The sequence below is a fragment of the Cydia fagiglandana genome, chromosome 20 (assembly GCF_963556715.1).
Source record: "Cydia fagiglandana chromosome 20, ilCydFagi1.1, whole genome shotgun sequence".
Classification (NCBI taxonomy): Eukaryota; Metazoa; Arthropoda; class Insecta; order Lepidoptera; family Tortricidae; genus Cydia; species Cydia fagiglandana.
Window position 1 is genome coordinate 6801822 of NC_085951.1, and position 15312 is coordinate 6817133.

At 36.5% G+C, this 15312-nt stretch overlaps 2 protein-coding genes across 5 annotated transcripts in view; both read left to right on the forward strand.

Annotated features, from left to right (window-relative positions):
• LOC134674523 (vanin-like protein 1) overlaps nucleotides 1–15312 on the forward strand; it is an 84619-nt gene that overhangs the window by 38649 nt on the left and 30658 nt on the right. The window lies entirely within an intron of this gene.
• LOC134674512 (cytosolic 10-formyltetrahydrofolate dehydrogenase) overlaps nucleotides 1–15312 on the forward strand; it is a 37065-nt gene that overhangs the window by 13642 nt on the left and 8111 nt on the right. For both annotated transcript variants that reach the window (XM_063532605.1, XM_063532606.1), the window contains 5 exons: nucleotides 5963–6155; nucleotides 6919–7330; nucleotides 9054–9242; nucleotides 9624–9762; nucleotides 12434–12596. In XM_063532605.1, the coding sequence (XP_063388675.1) occupies nucleotides 5963–6155; nucleotides 6919–7330; nucleotides 9054–9242; nucleotides 9624–9762; nucleotides 12434–12596 (1096 nt within the window). The remainder of the gene's footprint in view (nucleotides 1–5962; nucleotides 6156–6918; nucleotides 7331–9053; nucleotides 9243–9623; nucleotides 9763–12433; nucleotides 12597–15312) is intronic.

A 15312-nucleotide genomic window follows, 5' to 3' on the forward strand; every position in this document is an offset into this window, starting at 1 on the left:
ACACAATTTTTAACAATGTATTTTTTATTTTATTTATTTATTTAGATATTTAATTCAGGGAACAAGGCCCATATTACAAATACCTTACAGACTAACATACATATGTATTTTATAAACTTAAAACTAAACATTATTTATGCGAAACGTGAGTGAAATCTTTAAAAAATCCGTAGGAGTCGGATCAAAAACTGTAATTAAGTCCGACTCACGCTTGACTGTACATTTCTAATAGGTTTTCCTATCATCTATAGGTATAGACCTATTTTATGTATTTTTTCAAAATTTTAAACCTAGTAGTTTCGGAGATAAAGGGGGAGGGGGGAATAGTCATTTTTTGCCTATTTTCTTGAATAACTTCTAAACTGTTTATTCGAAAATTATAAAAAATATATATTTGAGATCCTTACAATAAGCTCTTTCATTTGATATGTAACATGATATAGTTTGAAAATTTTTATTTTTTAATTTTTTCATTTACCCCTCAAAAGTGGCCCCCATGTTTAAAATTCATTTGTTTACAAACTTACATATGTGTACCAGATTTCAACTTGATTGGTCCAGTAGTTCCGGAGAAAATCGGCTGTGACAGACGGACAGACAGACAGACGCACGAGTGATCCTATAAGGGTTCTGTTTTTTCCTTTAGAGGTACGGAACCCTAATAACAATAAAAAAAATTGTTTTCGGCGAAATTGACCTAAACTCATACAAACATTTTTTCCTTCTTTTAATTTGACCTCAGAAATAAAATCTTTCGCATTTCTTGAGGACACCTTGTATAATAAGTGTTATAAAATGAATATAACCTTTTTTACTAAGAATTTAATAAGGAACTATTTCTTTCATTGACACTTTTATCCTAAAATGTATACATGAGGTCAAAAAAAAGGAAAAGATGTAATATGTGTTTAGGTCAATTTCGCCAAAAAAAAAATTTGTTTGGTTTTTTTTTAATTTTATGAATGAATTTGAATATAAAAATTAAATGCTATTGGTAAACTTGTCACTTAAAATGGTTTTTTTTCGTAAAACTTAGTTTTTGCAAAGTGTTACTTGTCACTTTTTGACATATCAATAAGGATATTTAGACTAAATCCCATAGTAGCAACATCGCCATCAAAAAGGCGTTTTGAACTATGTAACAATAGAAACTTGTTTTTTTTTATTGGTATTAACTCTGAAACTAGGCGAATTTCAAAAAAGTTTATAGGACATTTTTGTCTCTAAATGTGATCAGGAATACGCTGTTAAAATTATTCGGTTTCCTCATGTTACACCGTGTATAATAAATGAGTTTCGAACCCTAAGTAAAAACTATGTTATTTCGAATTTTGACAAGCTAATACATGAATTAGGTGCATCATATAAAAAAAATGAATATGACCTTTTTTATTAAGAATTTATTAAGGATTATTTCTTTCATAGACACTTTTTTCCTAAAATGTATACTTTCCTCAAAAAATGTAAAAAACTGTGAACCGGGACATATTTCATGCAAAAAGGGTGGGTTGCGTCAGGGGGAGGGGAAGGGACGCTTGTGTGCGTAAAGCACCATACCCTAAGGTATCATACTACATTCATAAAAGGCTGGCTATAATTAGTTTTTCAAAAAGCACAATTTGACCGAATATATGAAAGAGGGTCATTGTTGTTGTAAAAGGTGTGCAGGAAATGATACGTTTCTGCACTAGAGCAGTTTAGGTTCCAATTCCAAGTACGATTTTATTATTCTTTTTACAATAAGCAATTGAAATTTGGGTATAAATGGATTTGTTATACAATTTCCATTCTGATATTTGACTCCCCATTCCATAAATTACTTTTGGCCAAATTGTTAATTGAAAATACCTACTCTCAAAAATACCTACTATAAAAATGTATTTTAAAAAACACATGCATTTTACTTTCCTCGTATGCGAAATGAAAAGTAGAGTGTTTTAACTCGGGTGAAAGGCAGCATTTTTGAAAAAAAACCAGGCAAGTGCAAGTCGGCCTCGCGCACGAAGGGTTCCGTACCATAATGCAAAAAAAAAACAAAAAAAAAGCAAAAAAAAAAACGGTCACCCATCCAAGTACTGACCACTCCCGACGTTGCTTAACTTTGGTCAAAAATCACGTTTGTTGTATGGGAGCCCCATTTAAATCTTTATTTTATTCTGTTTTTAGTATTTGTTGTTATAGCGGCAACAGAAATACATCATCTGTGAAAACTTCAACTGTCTAGCTATCACGGTTCGTGAGATACAGCCTGGTGACAGACAGACGGACAGACGGACGGACAGCGAAGTCTTAGTAATAGGGTCCCGTTTTACCCTTTGGGTACGGAACCCTAAAAATATCATCTACTAATGTTATTGTTATGCACAAGCAGAAGATATTATAGAATCTTGTTTATTTACAAGAAGATGACATTTTTCTCCACATACCTATATATTTTTGAGAAAAATATAGCTAGGTATTTTAGTTTAAAAATCATTGTTACAATAAATATAGGCTATTCCAGAGAACATTTATATTTCTACCGAAACGAAAGCAGAATTCACAAGGGTTTTCGGTGGACGACCGTAACGCGAATGATTGTTTGGACTGACCTTTCTATAAATATATAAATGTATTTTATTGTGTAATAATCATAATAATTATTAAGTTATATTAAATCTGGGAATGAAATTATATCAGAAAGGAGATTCTTAAATGAGTAGGTACCCTAATAGCATTTTCTTGTAGGGATTTTGTTGGGCCTTTGTTTACGTATTAGTTGGGCAACCGTTATATTTGGCCGTACGATTTGCTGGAGGGCCCTCGACAAAGGCCCTCCCGAAGATTCCCAACAGAGGGCCGTAAGAGTAATTTTTTCGTTGGGCCTATTTAAATAAATCATACAATTATTCAACGGTGGTGGTTTTGGTTGGGCCGTGGTTGGGCCTATACACATTTGTTTGATGGTTGGTTAATTGTAACATTTGGCCGTACGATTTGCTGGAGGGCCCTTGACAAAGGCCCTCCCGAAGATTCCCAACAGAGGGCCATTAGAGTAATTTTTTCGTTGGGCCTATTTAAATAAATCATACAATTATTCAACGGTGGTGGTTTTGGTTGGGCCGTGGTTGGGCCTATACACATTTGTTTGATGGTTGGTTAATTGTTACATTTGGCCGTATGGCTTGCTGTAGGGCCAACTGCAAATAAATAAAAAAAGGCAATTTTTTCGTTGTTCTTCTGTTTGCAAATTCAACAATTACCCAACGGCAAGTCATTTAGGTCGGTAGGTAGTCGTGCACCAGGTTGAAGGCCCAACACAGCTTGTCCCACAAAGAGCCAACATTGTAACTTTAACGTTGGGCCTTGTGTAGGATTCTTACAATACTACCGTAGGTAAATAGTTGTGTAATTTATAGTGTGCCTACAGTCTAATTATGTAATGGGCTTTTGTTTACGAGTCCTATAGTTACCCTACGTTAAGTAAGTGGTTGTGTAATACGACGTTGGGCCTTTGCTGATAAATATTACAATTACACTACGGTTGGCATTGGTTGTATCCACATGAAGGCCCTAGGCAGCAGTTGTTGTTAATCTTCTCTGTATCGTTCCAATTTTAGTATATGTACCGCCGAAGCAAGTACACTTACTATACACTCTAATTTGTATATATACTAACCGCACTTCGAAACTTCGTAAGCGAGATTTATGTTTTTTGAGATTTAAATTGAGAAAATGTTGGTAAAATACAATATTTTAAATTTATGTATATATTTTATAGTTATAGCTATTAGATTTATAAGTTACTTTTAAAAAATATTATGATTATATCCGGAATAATCGAGAAAATAACTATAACTTCGATGTTTGGAGACAGTAACGCCATCTAGTGACGCCACAAGCAAACTCAACTGGTATTGTTGGGCATCAGTACCACAGCCAATGTTGGTAAATGGGATATTTGTGCTCACTGGGCCAACGAATGTTATCGTTGTTTAGCCACCGGTACCAAAATACACAAAGGCCCATTGTTAGGCGTCAGTGCCACAGCCAATGTTGGTAAATACGATATTTGTCATCATTGGGCCATCGGATGATATCGTTGATTAGCCAACGTTACCAAAATAAACAAAGGCCCATTGTTGGGCATCAGTGCCACAGCCAATGTTGGTAAATGCGATTTTTGTCATCATTGGGCCATCGGATGATATCGTTGATTAGCCAACGTTACCAAAATACACAAAGGCCAGTTGTTGGGCATCAATGCTACAGCCAATGTTGGTAAATGCGATATTTGTCGTCATTGGGCCATCGTATGATATCGTTGATTAGCCAACGTTACCAAAATAAACAAAGGCCCATTGTTGGGCATCAGTGCCACAGCCAATGTTGGTAAATGCGATATTTGTCATCATTGGGCCATCGGATGATATCGTTGATTAGCCAACGTTACCAAAATACACAAAGGCCCATTGTTGGGCATCAATGCTACAGCCAATGTTGGTAAATGCAATATTTGTCGTCCTTGGGCCATCGGATGATATCGTTGATTAGCCAACGTTACCAAAATAAACAAAGGCCCATTGTTGGGCATCAGTGCCACAGCCAATGTTGGTAAATACGATATTTGTCATCATTGGGCCATCGGATGATATCGTTGATTAGCCAACGTTACCAAAATACACAGAGGCCCATTGTTGGGCATCAATGCTACAGTCAATGTTGGTAAATGCGAAATTTTACATCATTGGGCCATCGGATGATATCGTTGATTAGCCAACGTTACCAAAATCCACAAAGGCCCATTGTTGGCCACCAATGCTACAGTCAATGTTGGTAAATGCGATATTTGTCGTCATTGGGCCATCGGATGATATCGTTGATTAGCCAACGTTACCAAAATACACAAAGGCCCATTGTTGGGCATCAATGCTACAGCCAATGTTGGTAAATGCGATATTTGTCGTCATTGGGCCATCGGATGATATCGTCGATTAGCCAACGTTACCAAAATAAACAAAGGCCCATTGTTGGGCATCAGTGCCACAGCCAATGTTGGTAAATACGATATTTTTATCATTGGGCCATCGGATTCCTATCGTTGATTAGCCAACGTTACCAAAATACACAAAGGCCCATTGTTGGGCATCCGTGCCACCGCCAATGTTGGTAAATGCGGTATTCATCACCATTGGGCCAACGAATGTTATCGTTGTTTAGCGAACGGAAGCAAAATACACAAAGGCCCATTGTTGGGCATCACTGCCACTGCCAATGTTGGTAAATGCGATATATGTCATCATTGGGCCAACGAATATTATCGTTGTTTAGCCAACGGTACCAAAATACACAAAGGCCCATTGTTGGGCATCTGTGCCACAGCGAATGTTGGTAAATGCGATGGTGGGCCAATACAAAATTAATGTTGGCTACGGAACGAACCTCATCCCAACGTTTTCCCTACCGTTGGCACCGTGGGCCCCAACGAAAATGCTACTAGGGTATACTCGTAACCTGCTTTGTGCATTAAATATACCTCCCTCTATTGAGTGAAAATAAAACAAAATACACAGGTAATCTGTGTTGCGGTTTTAAAGTGCCATCTGTTACACCTTTGACAAATTAAAAATGATTACTTGTCAAATGAAGTCGCCATGTTAGAATTACACCGATACTATAAGCATCACTCACACAAACAAGCAATGAGGCAAAATTTTACCAATATTCAAAGGCTTTTTTCTTAATAATTTTAATCAAAATCTAGTATTTTTTTACGTTAAGCGAAGACAGAAATATATATACTACCCAAACATTACATATACAAGTGAAGAAACCCTATATAATAGGAGCTAGGGTGCCAAGAAAGTTGTATGAAAATCGAGCAAGGAGAACCACCTTAAAAATAAATATCTATCCGGCGCGAAGGACCAACTTTCCTCCTCTAACTCTTTCCATCTCTTCTAACTCTTTCTTCCCTTTCCAGCTGAACATCCAGCGTCTAAAAGTGAACGGCAAGATGATAAACGCGTCCAACTTCTTCAAGGCCGGCGAGAGCAAGGTGGCGCTGGAGTTGACGGCCGAGGAGAAACAGTTCGTCGAGAGCGTCAGAGACGTGTGGAAGGCAATCCTTAGGATCGATATTGAGAATGATACGGACTTCTTTGATTCTGGAGCAGGTAATAGCAATATGATTGAGTATAATATATGTAGTTATGTACTATTATGTAGACCGTATTTCGTGGAAACAAATGGTTAGAGTTCTATTAAATTATCACGTTTAAATCACACTTGCGCAGTCTAGGTAATCAAAATCGCTGCCAACTTAGCTTGGTCTCGGTCTTGGTAACTCTAGTTAATTTTGTGAAATTGTTAAATTTAATTATCATGAATAAATTTAAACCTGGACAATTTGGACATATGCCTTTTTGTCACTGACCTAATTAATATAGTGATGGTACGCCTTAGAGGTAAGATTTTATTCCAAAAAGGGGAAAAGAAACCCTTATGGTGCGAACTCTGTCCGTCCATTCGTCTGTCATATCATATTCCTAAATATCTCGAGAACTACTTACGCTATCGATTTGAAATTTGGAATAGTTATAAACAAGGATAAGACGCATTGAGAATATATTTTAAACAATTTCTAATTTACAGAAAAATTATAATAACTATCTATACTTCGTTTTTTTAGCATTAGAAAGAACTTGCAAGAAGATAAGCGATCTTGACATGTCTTTTAATTAAAAAACGCTTTTTAAAAATCGAGACCTATCACTTATGAAAGCAGAAGAATATAAATGATCGTATTAGATTCATAATTGTTATATATTGGCCGTAACTTATTTTTAAAATGTGTTTTAAAATTTAAAGAAACATCAAGATTGTTTACCTTATTTCTAATGCTAAAAAAAACTATAAACCTAACAAATCTTATTTCAGGTTCAATGGACGTAGTCAGACTAGTAGAAGAAGTGAAAGACCTAGCCAAAATAGAGCTTCAAAACGAGGACATATACATGAACACAACCTTCGAAGACTTTTTCAATATGGCCGTCGCGAAGGGCCGCGGTGGCTCCGCTACCAAAGAAGTAGTATACGAAGGCCTAGAATTAGACGTTAACAAAATGAAGGTCAAATTCCCTACGCAATTATTTATCAATGGGGAGTTCGTTAATTCTGATAGTGGGAAGACTTTGACTATAGTGAACCCTACGGATGAGACGGTGATATGTAAAGTGCAGAGTGCGAGCGAGAGGGATGTGGATCGAGCGGTGAAGGCGGCCGCTAAGGCGTTCGAGGAGGGCGAGTGGGCGAAGATTAGTGCGAGGGAGAGGGGCGCTATGTTGTTCAAGTAAGTGTGCTCTACTTTAATTTAAGCCTTTATAACGGCAGAGGGAATATATTTCTGGTTTTGAACTTTATTTCAAAGTGATAGGGTTCAATTTTGCATAATTCCTGACACCTTTATATAGGGTTAAATTAGGGGTTCATAGAGATCATGGCATGCAATGGCTTACTTTTTAATGTTGTCTCATGACTGATTTCTAATTGAATTCATTATACAACGGTTTAGAGAACTATAATATTCATTACGCAATAGTGTTGATAAGGTGACACACTTTATTTGCATAATTGAAACTATTTATAACATATAATCTCTCTAAAGTGTGTTGCAAGTGTCTTTTTCTACTCGGGTACTTTTATCTGTCATTTACATAGTCACGAACGAACATATAAGGGCATACATTATTAATACTCCTTAAAAGTCTATAGTCTATTGCCCAAAAAAGCACTTGTATCGTTTTAGAGACATTACGATACGGTAAGCTAGTGCAGAGTAGCAGGTGGCACATACCGGTACATTGCTACCAACGTGACAAACGATTGAATGCATACGGTTTTTATTAAAAAAGAAACAAATTTGTACTGAGTTCATTGCTACCAACATAATAAAAAATACTTTTATACCCTACAGCACCACGACCCTGGTGCGGTGCGGTAGTGTGTAACGGCTTTAAAAAAAACATAACCATAGACATTACTCGTTTGTTCCTCGTTTCCCGCCTGTCCCGGTAATTTCTTGTTCTTTGAGTACTTTGCGTTACTATTTGTTTTGCGTTCATAAAAAGTGTTGAAAATGGACAAAGAGGACTACGTATTGTTTCTACACCTGAAGAAATATCCGCTGCAGCACAAGCAGCGACCGAAAATTTGTTGCCTAAGTACTAAATCTCAGCACCTATACGACAAATCTTATGAGAAGTGCATGGCGTGGAGATTGGAGCAGAAAACTTCGTCATTCTCTGAAAACGTCTTTGGTGTATTTTCAAAGACTAATTGGAAGCACCGGATCAGATCTATCTTTTAAGTAAGGTTGGTATAATGTTATAAAAAATTTTGTTTCACATTTTTAGGGTACACAGTACAACGAGCTATATTTATGTACATTTTATATTTTTGCATTGAAACTTAATATTATTTAATTCTCCTTTTTCTTGTTACAGGTTGCAGTAATATTTGGTATTATGGGTGCTTGTCGCAGACAAGAGCTACATACATATAGTAATACCTACTATCCAAAATTTACATTGACATTTTCATAAATAAAATTTTGTTTATATTTTTTTGTATTTTATTTAATATTGCCTACTCATAGAAAAAGCATTGTATGCAACGTTGTATAAGTAGTCAAAAAATGCTCATGGCGTATTTATTAACAATGTTCGCCTTCGGCTCACATTGTTACCCACGCCACTCACATTTTTTGACCCCTCTTATAAAACTGTTGCATAAAATACTATAAAGATTGTTGTAAGTACAGTCGCCATCAGATATATCGGAGCGGCCAAGGTGTTCACAATATCTGAACACGCACTCTAACGCCCTGACAATAGAGGCGTATTCAGATATTTGTGAGCACCTTGGCCGCTCCGATATATCTGATGGCGACTGTACCTGAAAAATACCTACAAACACACTGAAGAATAAATCACAAAAGTCATCTGAGTCATCCATCTCAAACACTCACGTTCACGAAAAAAAAAGTTTTCAACAGCTTTTTTCTCCCTTTCCAGATTAGCCGACTTAATGGAGCAACACAAAGAAGAGCTAGCCACCATAGAATCCATAGACTCCGGAGCAGTCTACACCCTAGCCCTCAAAACTCACATCGGCATGTCGATAGAGACGTGGCGCTACTTCGCCGGCTGGTGCGACAAGATACAGGGCTCCACTATACCCATCAACCACGCTAGACCTAACAGGTACATAATAATAATAATTTCAGCCTGTATACGTCCCACTGCTGGGCACAGGCCTCCTCTCATGCGCGAGAGGGTTTGGGCTATAGTCCCCACGCTAGCCCAATGCGGATTGGGGACTTCACATATCTACACCTATAAATTTTAGTTGGACCATAAATAACCGAAAAAAAATCACTGTTGATTTTCACAAAATTTTTAAATATAAATAATGTACAGTAATATTTAAACGTTAGTAACAATTTTTCATGTGATGTTTTTTAAAAACTTAATCATTTTATGTTCACTAACGAACGATGCAATCAAATCAAACTGATTATATTTACCACTATTTTCTCTAATTAGGCTTATTACTTTCCAAATTAACTATATTTTTTCATACAGAAATCTGACAATAACCAAGAAAGAGCCGATCGGAGTGTGCGCGCTCATCACACCGTGGAATTACCCCCTCATGATGCTGTCGTGGAAGATGGCCGCGTGTCTGGCCGCTGGCAACACCGTCGTTATGAAGCCGGCTGCGGTAAGTCAATTTGTACCACTCGCTTTGCTCAGTATTTTGTTCTATCCTTAACCTATAGTCTATATCTTTAGGTATTTAAATGTGACGTCCCACGGGTAAAGGTACCTTATGGCGGTTGGCGCTTACGCTATTATTAACGTCGCTCCAATATTATTGCGGCGCTATGCGACGTAAGCGCCAGCCGCCATAAGGTACCTTTTGCCGTGGAACGTCACAAATACTGCGATCATATATAACTATGGATACCGCCTTTAGGAACATTACCGTTCAAATTCTCGGGCCAAATTAGCACACATACACAATTACGCCTACATTCAAATAAGACGACGCGTTTACAGAGCCTGTAATCAAAGCTGGTAAACAAAATAAGAGTCATCTTTATTACACTAATGGTACATAGCTAAGTGTAGATGAAATGCATATAATGTCAATAACTACCAATCAGCGACATTAATCCGCTAATAACCTTCTTGCTGTACGCGCGTACTGGCCGCTGAGAGTTCGCGGTTCATATTTGATTAGAATATGACTTGGACAGGGATAGGTTTATGCCATACAGTGAAGAACCAGTCAAATAATTCACGTATAATAATTTAATGCAGATTAAAAGATAACTAGTTAAAATGTTGTTATGACATGACAGACTAACTCAACATAAGTAAATATATCATTGTTGTATAAATGTATTCCGCTATAATAAGTATTTTGTATATTTTATTATCAATCTGCATGGCAGTGCGAAGTCACGTTCAGGTATAGTCTGTCCGTTTTTCTAAGATCAAGTACGCCAAAGTAAATGTACGGCGAACTTGATCTTAAAAATCGGACTGGCTTTGCAAACAAGTCTGCAAAATTTACATGGGTACACGAATCGGGTCAAAAATATTTGAACAGGCGGAGTCACAATAAATCCCCACTTTCAGTTCAGAATATTTTATATGTATATAGCCGGTCAAGCAAGTTTGTCAGTAGAAAAAGGTGCAAAATTAAAATTTTGTATAGGACCATAGCCGTTCGCGCGCTTACATTTTCTAAATTTGCCGCTCTTATAATATTTTAAACTTTCGCGTTTTGAACACATATTAACTCACATTATACGAAACGAAACTGATTTACGTCGGTAAATCAAGGTAATTGAATATAATTCGCGTTAGACCCGTCTATAATGTGAGTTAATATGTTTGCCGCTCTTTTCTTCTGACGGAAATGGCTGGAGAGAGAACCTACATATATGTGACAGTAGAGGGTGGATTCAAATGATCAACATTTTCAGATAATGTGTGTATTTGTTAAATTAATTCAGTGAAAGCATGATAGGAAAAATGTATCTACATATAGGAGACCGGGTATCTCACGGGTATCTCATGAATAGAACATATTCTAGATATCTTGCCAGGCATCCACTCAATTTCATGTCTCTCTAATTGGACAGCTTTTTTTCATAGTTCTCTGCGAATAGCATCTTGTGGGAATCTGAATGGAAAGTAATGTAAAATGACAATACCAAATTTGATTATTAATTTGAAATAACTAGGTAGTTTTGTTATAGCTCCATCTCATGAAATAAAAAAGGAAAATACAAATCTGTAAGAAGGAATTTATTATTACATTTATAATAATATAGAAAATACCTAAACCAAACACAAGTTAATAAAATAGTCTACTTCATTTAGCATAACACCATCCCTATTATCCTTGCAATTTAAAAAGTCGTATGTTGTTATGAAAGTCGTATGCAGTTGTTACGTTTTAGCTTAGCACGGTAGTATTGAAAACAAATCATGTTTTTTCCAAATTCTACTGAAGTTATCTGTTTACTACAAGTGAAAAGTGATTCCACTGTCCTTGGTATGAACTAAAATAACTTTTGCACCACTTCACGACACATGAATATATTTTTAATTACAAAAAAACGTTGTTTTTATAAATCAATTTAGCCATTTGTCACTGACTGTCATCTCGGTGGTACTGAGATTGCCAATCGAGCAGTTTGTAAGTACCGCCTATCGCGGGGTAGTTTGCGTTGGGTCATAATTGAGCAGACAGAATACTTCCATGTATAGCATTTCGCTGCACAAATATAAGCAAACAAATAATATGTACATTTTCGGGTACTTAGTTATATCATTTATTGGATAACCAACTAAATACAAAACTTCCTGGACCAGTCACTAAACGGTCTGACTTTAACCTACAATATTTGATCATCTAATGTTTTTATCTACCCTCAACTGGCTTAAGGAGCAATTTGAGGGTCGATTTTGTTTACTTTTATTTAATTACCTATACTTCGTTTATTTTAGCATTAGAAATTAGGTAAACAATCTTGATGTGTCTTTTAATTGAAAAACACATTTTAAAAATAAGTTACGGCAAATATGTAACAATTATGAATCTAATACGATCATTTATATTCTTCTGCTTTCATAAGTAACTGTTTTATATTTTTATAAAGCGTTTTTCAATTAAAAGACATGTCAAGATCGCTTATCTTCTTGCAAGTTCTTTCTAATGCTAAAAAAAACGAACTATAAAGATACAGACTATAATAGTGAATAATATCTCATGTACTCCGTACAAAAACTATGTTGATCCTTATGAAATTCTTCTTCTTAAAAATTATTATGTTGATTCTTAGAAATTATTTTCTATACTTCAAATTATCTTCCAGGTATGTCCCCTGACGGCGCTCAAGTTCGCCGAACTATCAGTCCTAGCCGGCATTCCCCCTGGCGTCATCAACATCTTGCCGGGCAGCGGCGCCGTCTGCGGCCAGGCCTTAGCCGACCATCCCCTAGTCAGGAAACTAGGGTTCACTGGCAGCACAGAGATTGGTTAGTATACGCTAGTCAAAACCGCTACAGATGTAGTGCGTAGTTGTTTTTCATCTCACGGAAAGTTTACCTTTCATAAGCTAATAACCGGGTGGAAAATTGCATTTCCCACCCTAAGGTGGAAAGTTTTTTTTTTTTAATTTTTACTTCGAGCAACGGTTAACAGCAATATATGCCATATTATAAGCTCTCATATAGATAGATAGATCGATAGATAGATAACCATTTATTAGCTTGCCACAATACACACATTGATAGAAAAAACAGAAACAATAACAATATCAAACTAAAACTAAAATCAGGAACAAGATGTATCAATAGGTAAAAGTGCTGTGTGCGTTGCAGCAAAACAAACGGGTTCTGGCTCAGCAATACGCTCCACTCTTTCGGGTGAAGCACTGATGATTCTGCCAGCACCCAGATCACGGACAGATTATCGATGTATAAAATAATAATAATAATATAAAAATACAAAAATATTTAAAACTTGCCTATTAAATAATAATCATTGTCTTAGTACCTACGGATTGTGTAAAAGTGTGGTGCCTGTTAGTGTATAGTATGATATCAGACGAGGAATAAAAAACGGCCTACAATAACATAAAGTATTTTGTATATACAGACTAGATCCGGTAATCTGCAACCAGATACCCGTGCGGAATTCCTATATTTTGTTTATTTAAAAGGTATATTTTAAAATGAAACTTGAAGGATTGTTTTGTTTTAAGACATCTTAATGGTGGAGGGATATTATTCCAGCACTTGGTTGCGAGATACCGGAAGCAGCCCGTAAAAGCGACAGTTTTGTGTGGGTGTGTTTCTAAAAGACAACGCCTGGTGGATCTAGTACCATGTCGTCTGTGGAATGAAGAAACATGTATTTTCGAATATAAATATTCCGGTTTTTTGTCGTTCAGGACACTAAATAAAAGACTTGCAAGGTGTAGGTGTCTGCGAGATGTCATATTAAGTATTGAAGCCTTATTTAGATGCGGTGTAATGTGACTCCTAGGCGGGACTGAATAACAAAAACGGTAACAGGCATTCTGAACTCGCTGTATAAGACGACGAGTTTTTTCTTGAAGACGTGGCCCATACACTATGTCCCCGTAATTTAGTTTGGAGAGAACTAGTGATTCGCATAGAGTCTTACGTACTTGTTCACTTAAGAGGTTTCGAATTTGGTATAAGACTTTCAGGCGAAAAAAGCACGACTTGACCAACTCATTCACATGTTTTTCGAACCGCAACTGGCTGTCGATCACGAGCCCTAAGTTCCTAGCCTCCTCCACTCGTTCTATTAATGAACCTCCTATTTTTATCTTTGGGTCAAGATCCAAAATTTTTGATCTTTGTGATTTAGAACCTAATACCATAAACTTGGATTTGAGAGGGTTCAGTAATAATCCATTTTTATCTGCCCAAGTAGATATACTTTCCAGATCCGCATTTATTTTGTCAATTGATTCGGCTAGATCACTAGGACGGGTTGAAAAGTACAGTTGTACGTCATCAGCATATAGGTGGTATTTGCAGTAATTAATACTTTTTATTATATCTGCACAGTAAATAATAAATAACAATGGACCAAGTATAGAGCCCTGGGGGACTCCCCGGGTTAAAGATCTGGCGTCAGAAACCGATGGAGTACCATTTTCGTTATACAGTTTGACAGACTGCGTTCGCTCACCAAGGTAACTACTAAACCAAGCTAATGACTTTAAGTCTACTCCATAGTAACTCAGTTTTGAGAGTAGCAAGGCAATATTTATACAGTCAAAAGCGCGCGAAAAATCTAAAAGTACCAAACAGGTACCCTTACCTGAATCCTGTTCAGAAAGAACATTATCAACGACATCAATTAGAGCAGTTATGGTACCCATTCCCTTACGAAAGCCTGATTGCACTTGAGGTAGGATATTTGTGTCCTCTACATACTGGTATAATTGATCGTAAACAGCTTTTTCTAGTATCTTAGATAAGAATGGTAATATGCTTATTGGCCTAAGGTCTTTAAGTTCATATGCATTATCCACCTTAGGCAATGGAGTAACCAAAGCAGATTTCCAGATAGCTGGCACCTCACCGGTAAGAATTGACCTATAAATAATAGCTGTGATCACAGATAATGTACGGGGTAATGTGAGCACAACCATGTCCCTACAGATAGAGTCAACACCAACCGCATTCGTTGTAACAGATAATATATATTTTCCAACCTGTTGCTCGTCGACAGGTTTAAGACTGAAAATTGTATCCCCAAATCGGTTACACTCAAAGTCCATTATTGTTGACAGCGAAACCCTATCACAACCAGGAACATTGAGAAAGTGGTCATTGATCATATTAGGGTCATTAAAACGATCAGAGAGACCTTGTCGGCTATTAGAGTCATCTAATACCGTTTTTTTAAGATTTTTCCATAGGGACTTCGAGTCTCTACACTGAGAATTTATCTGGGTATTATAATAAGATTGTTTTTCATGAAAAATGCTCTTAACAACAAGCTTTTTTAAGTCATTGTAGTATTTTTTGCTGCTATCTGTTCTGGACTTCCTATATTTCAAATGAGCTTCATTACGTTTCTCAATCATTACCTTAATAGTGTTAGTTATCCAGGGCAAGTTACGATTTTATCTTATTGTTAAATATTTCATTGGTGCGTGCTTATCAAACAACGTTATTAATAATTTATTGAATAAATCTAACATACACT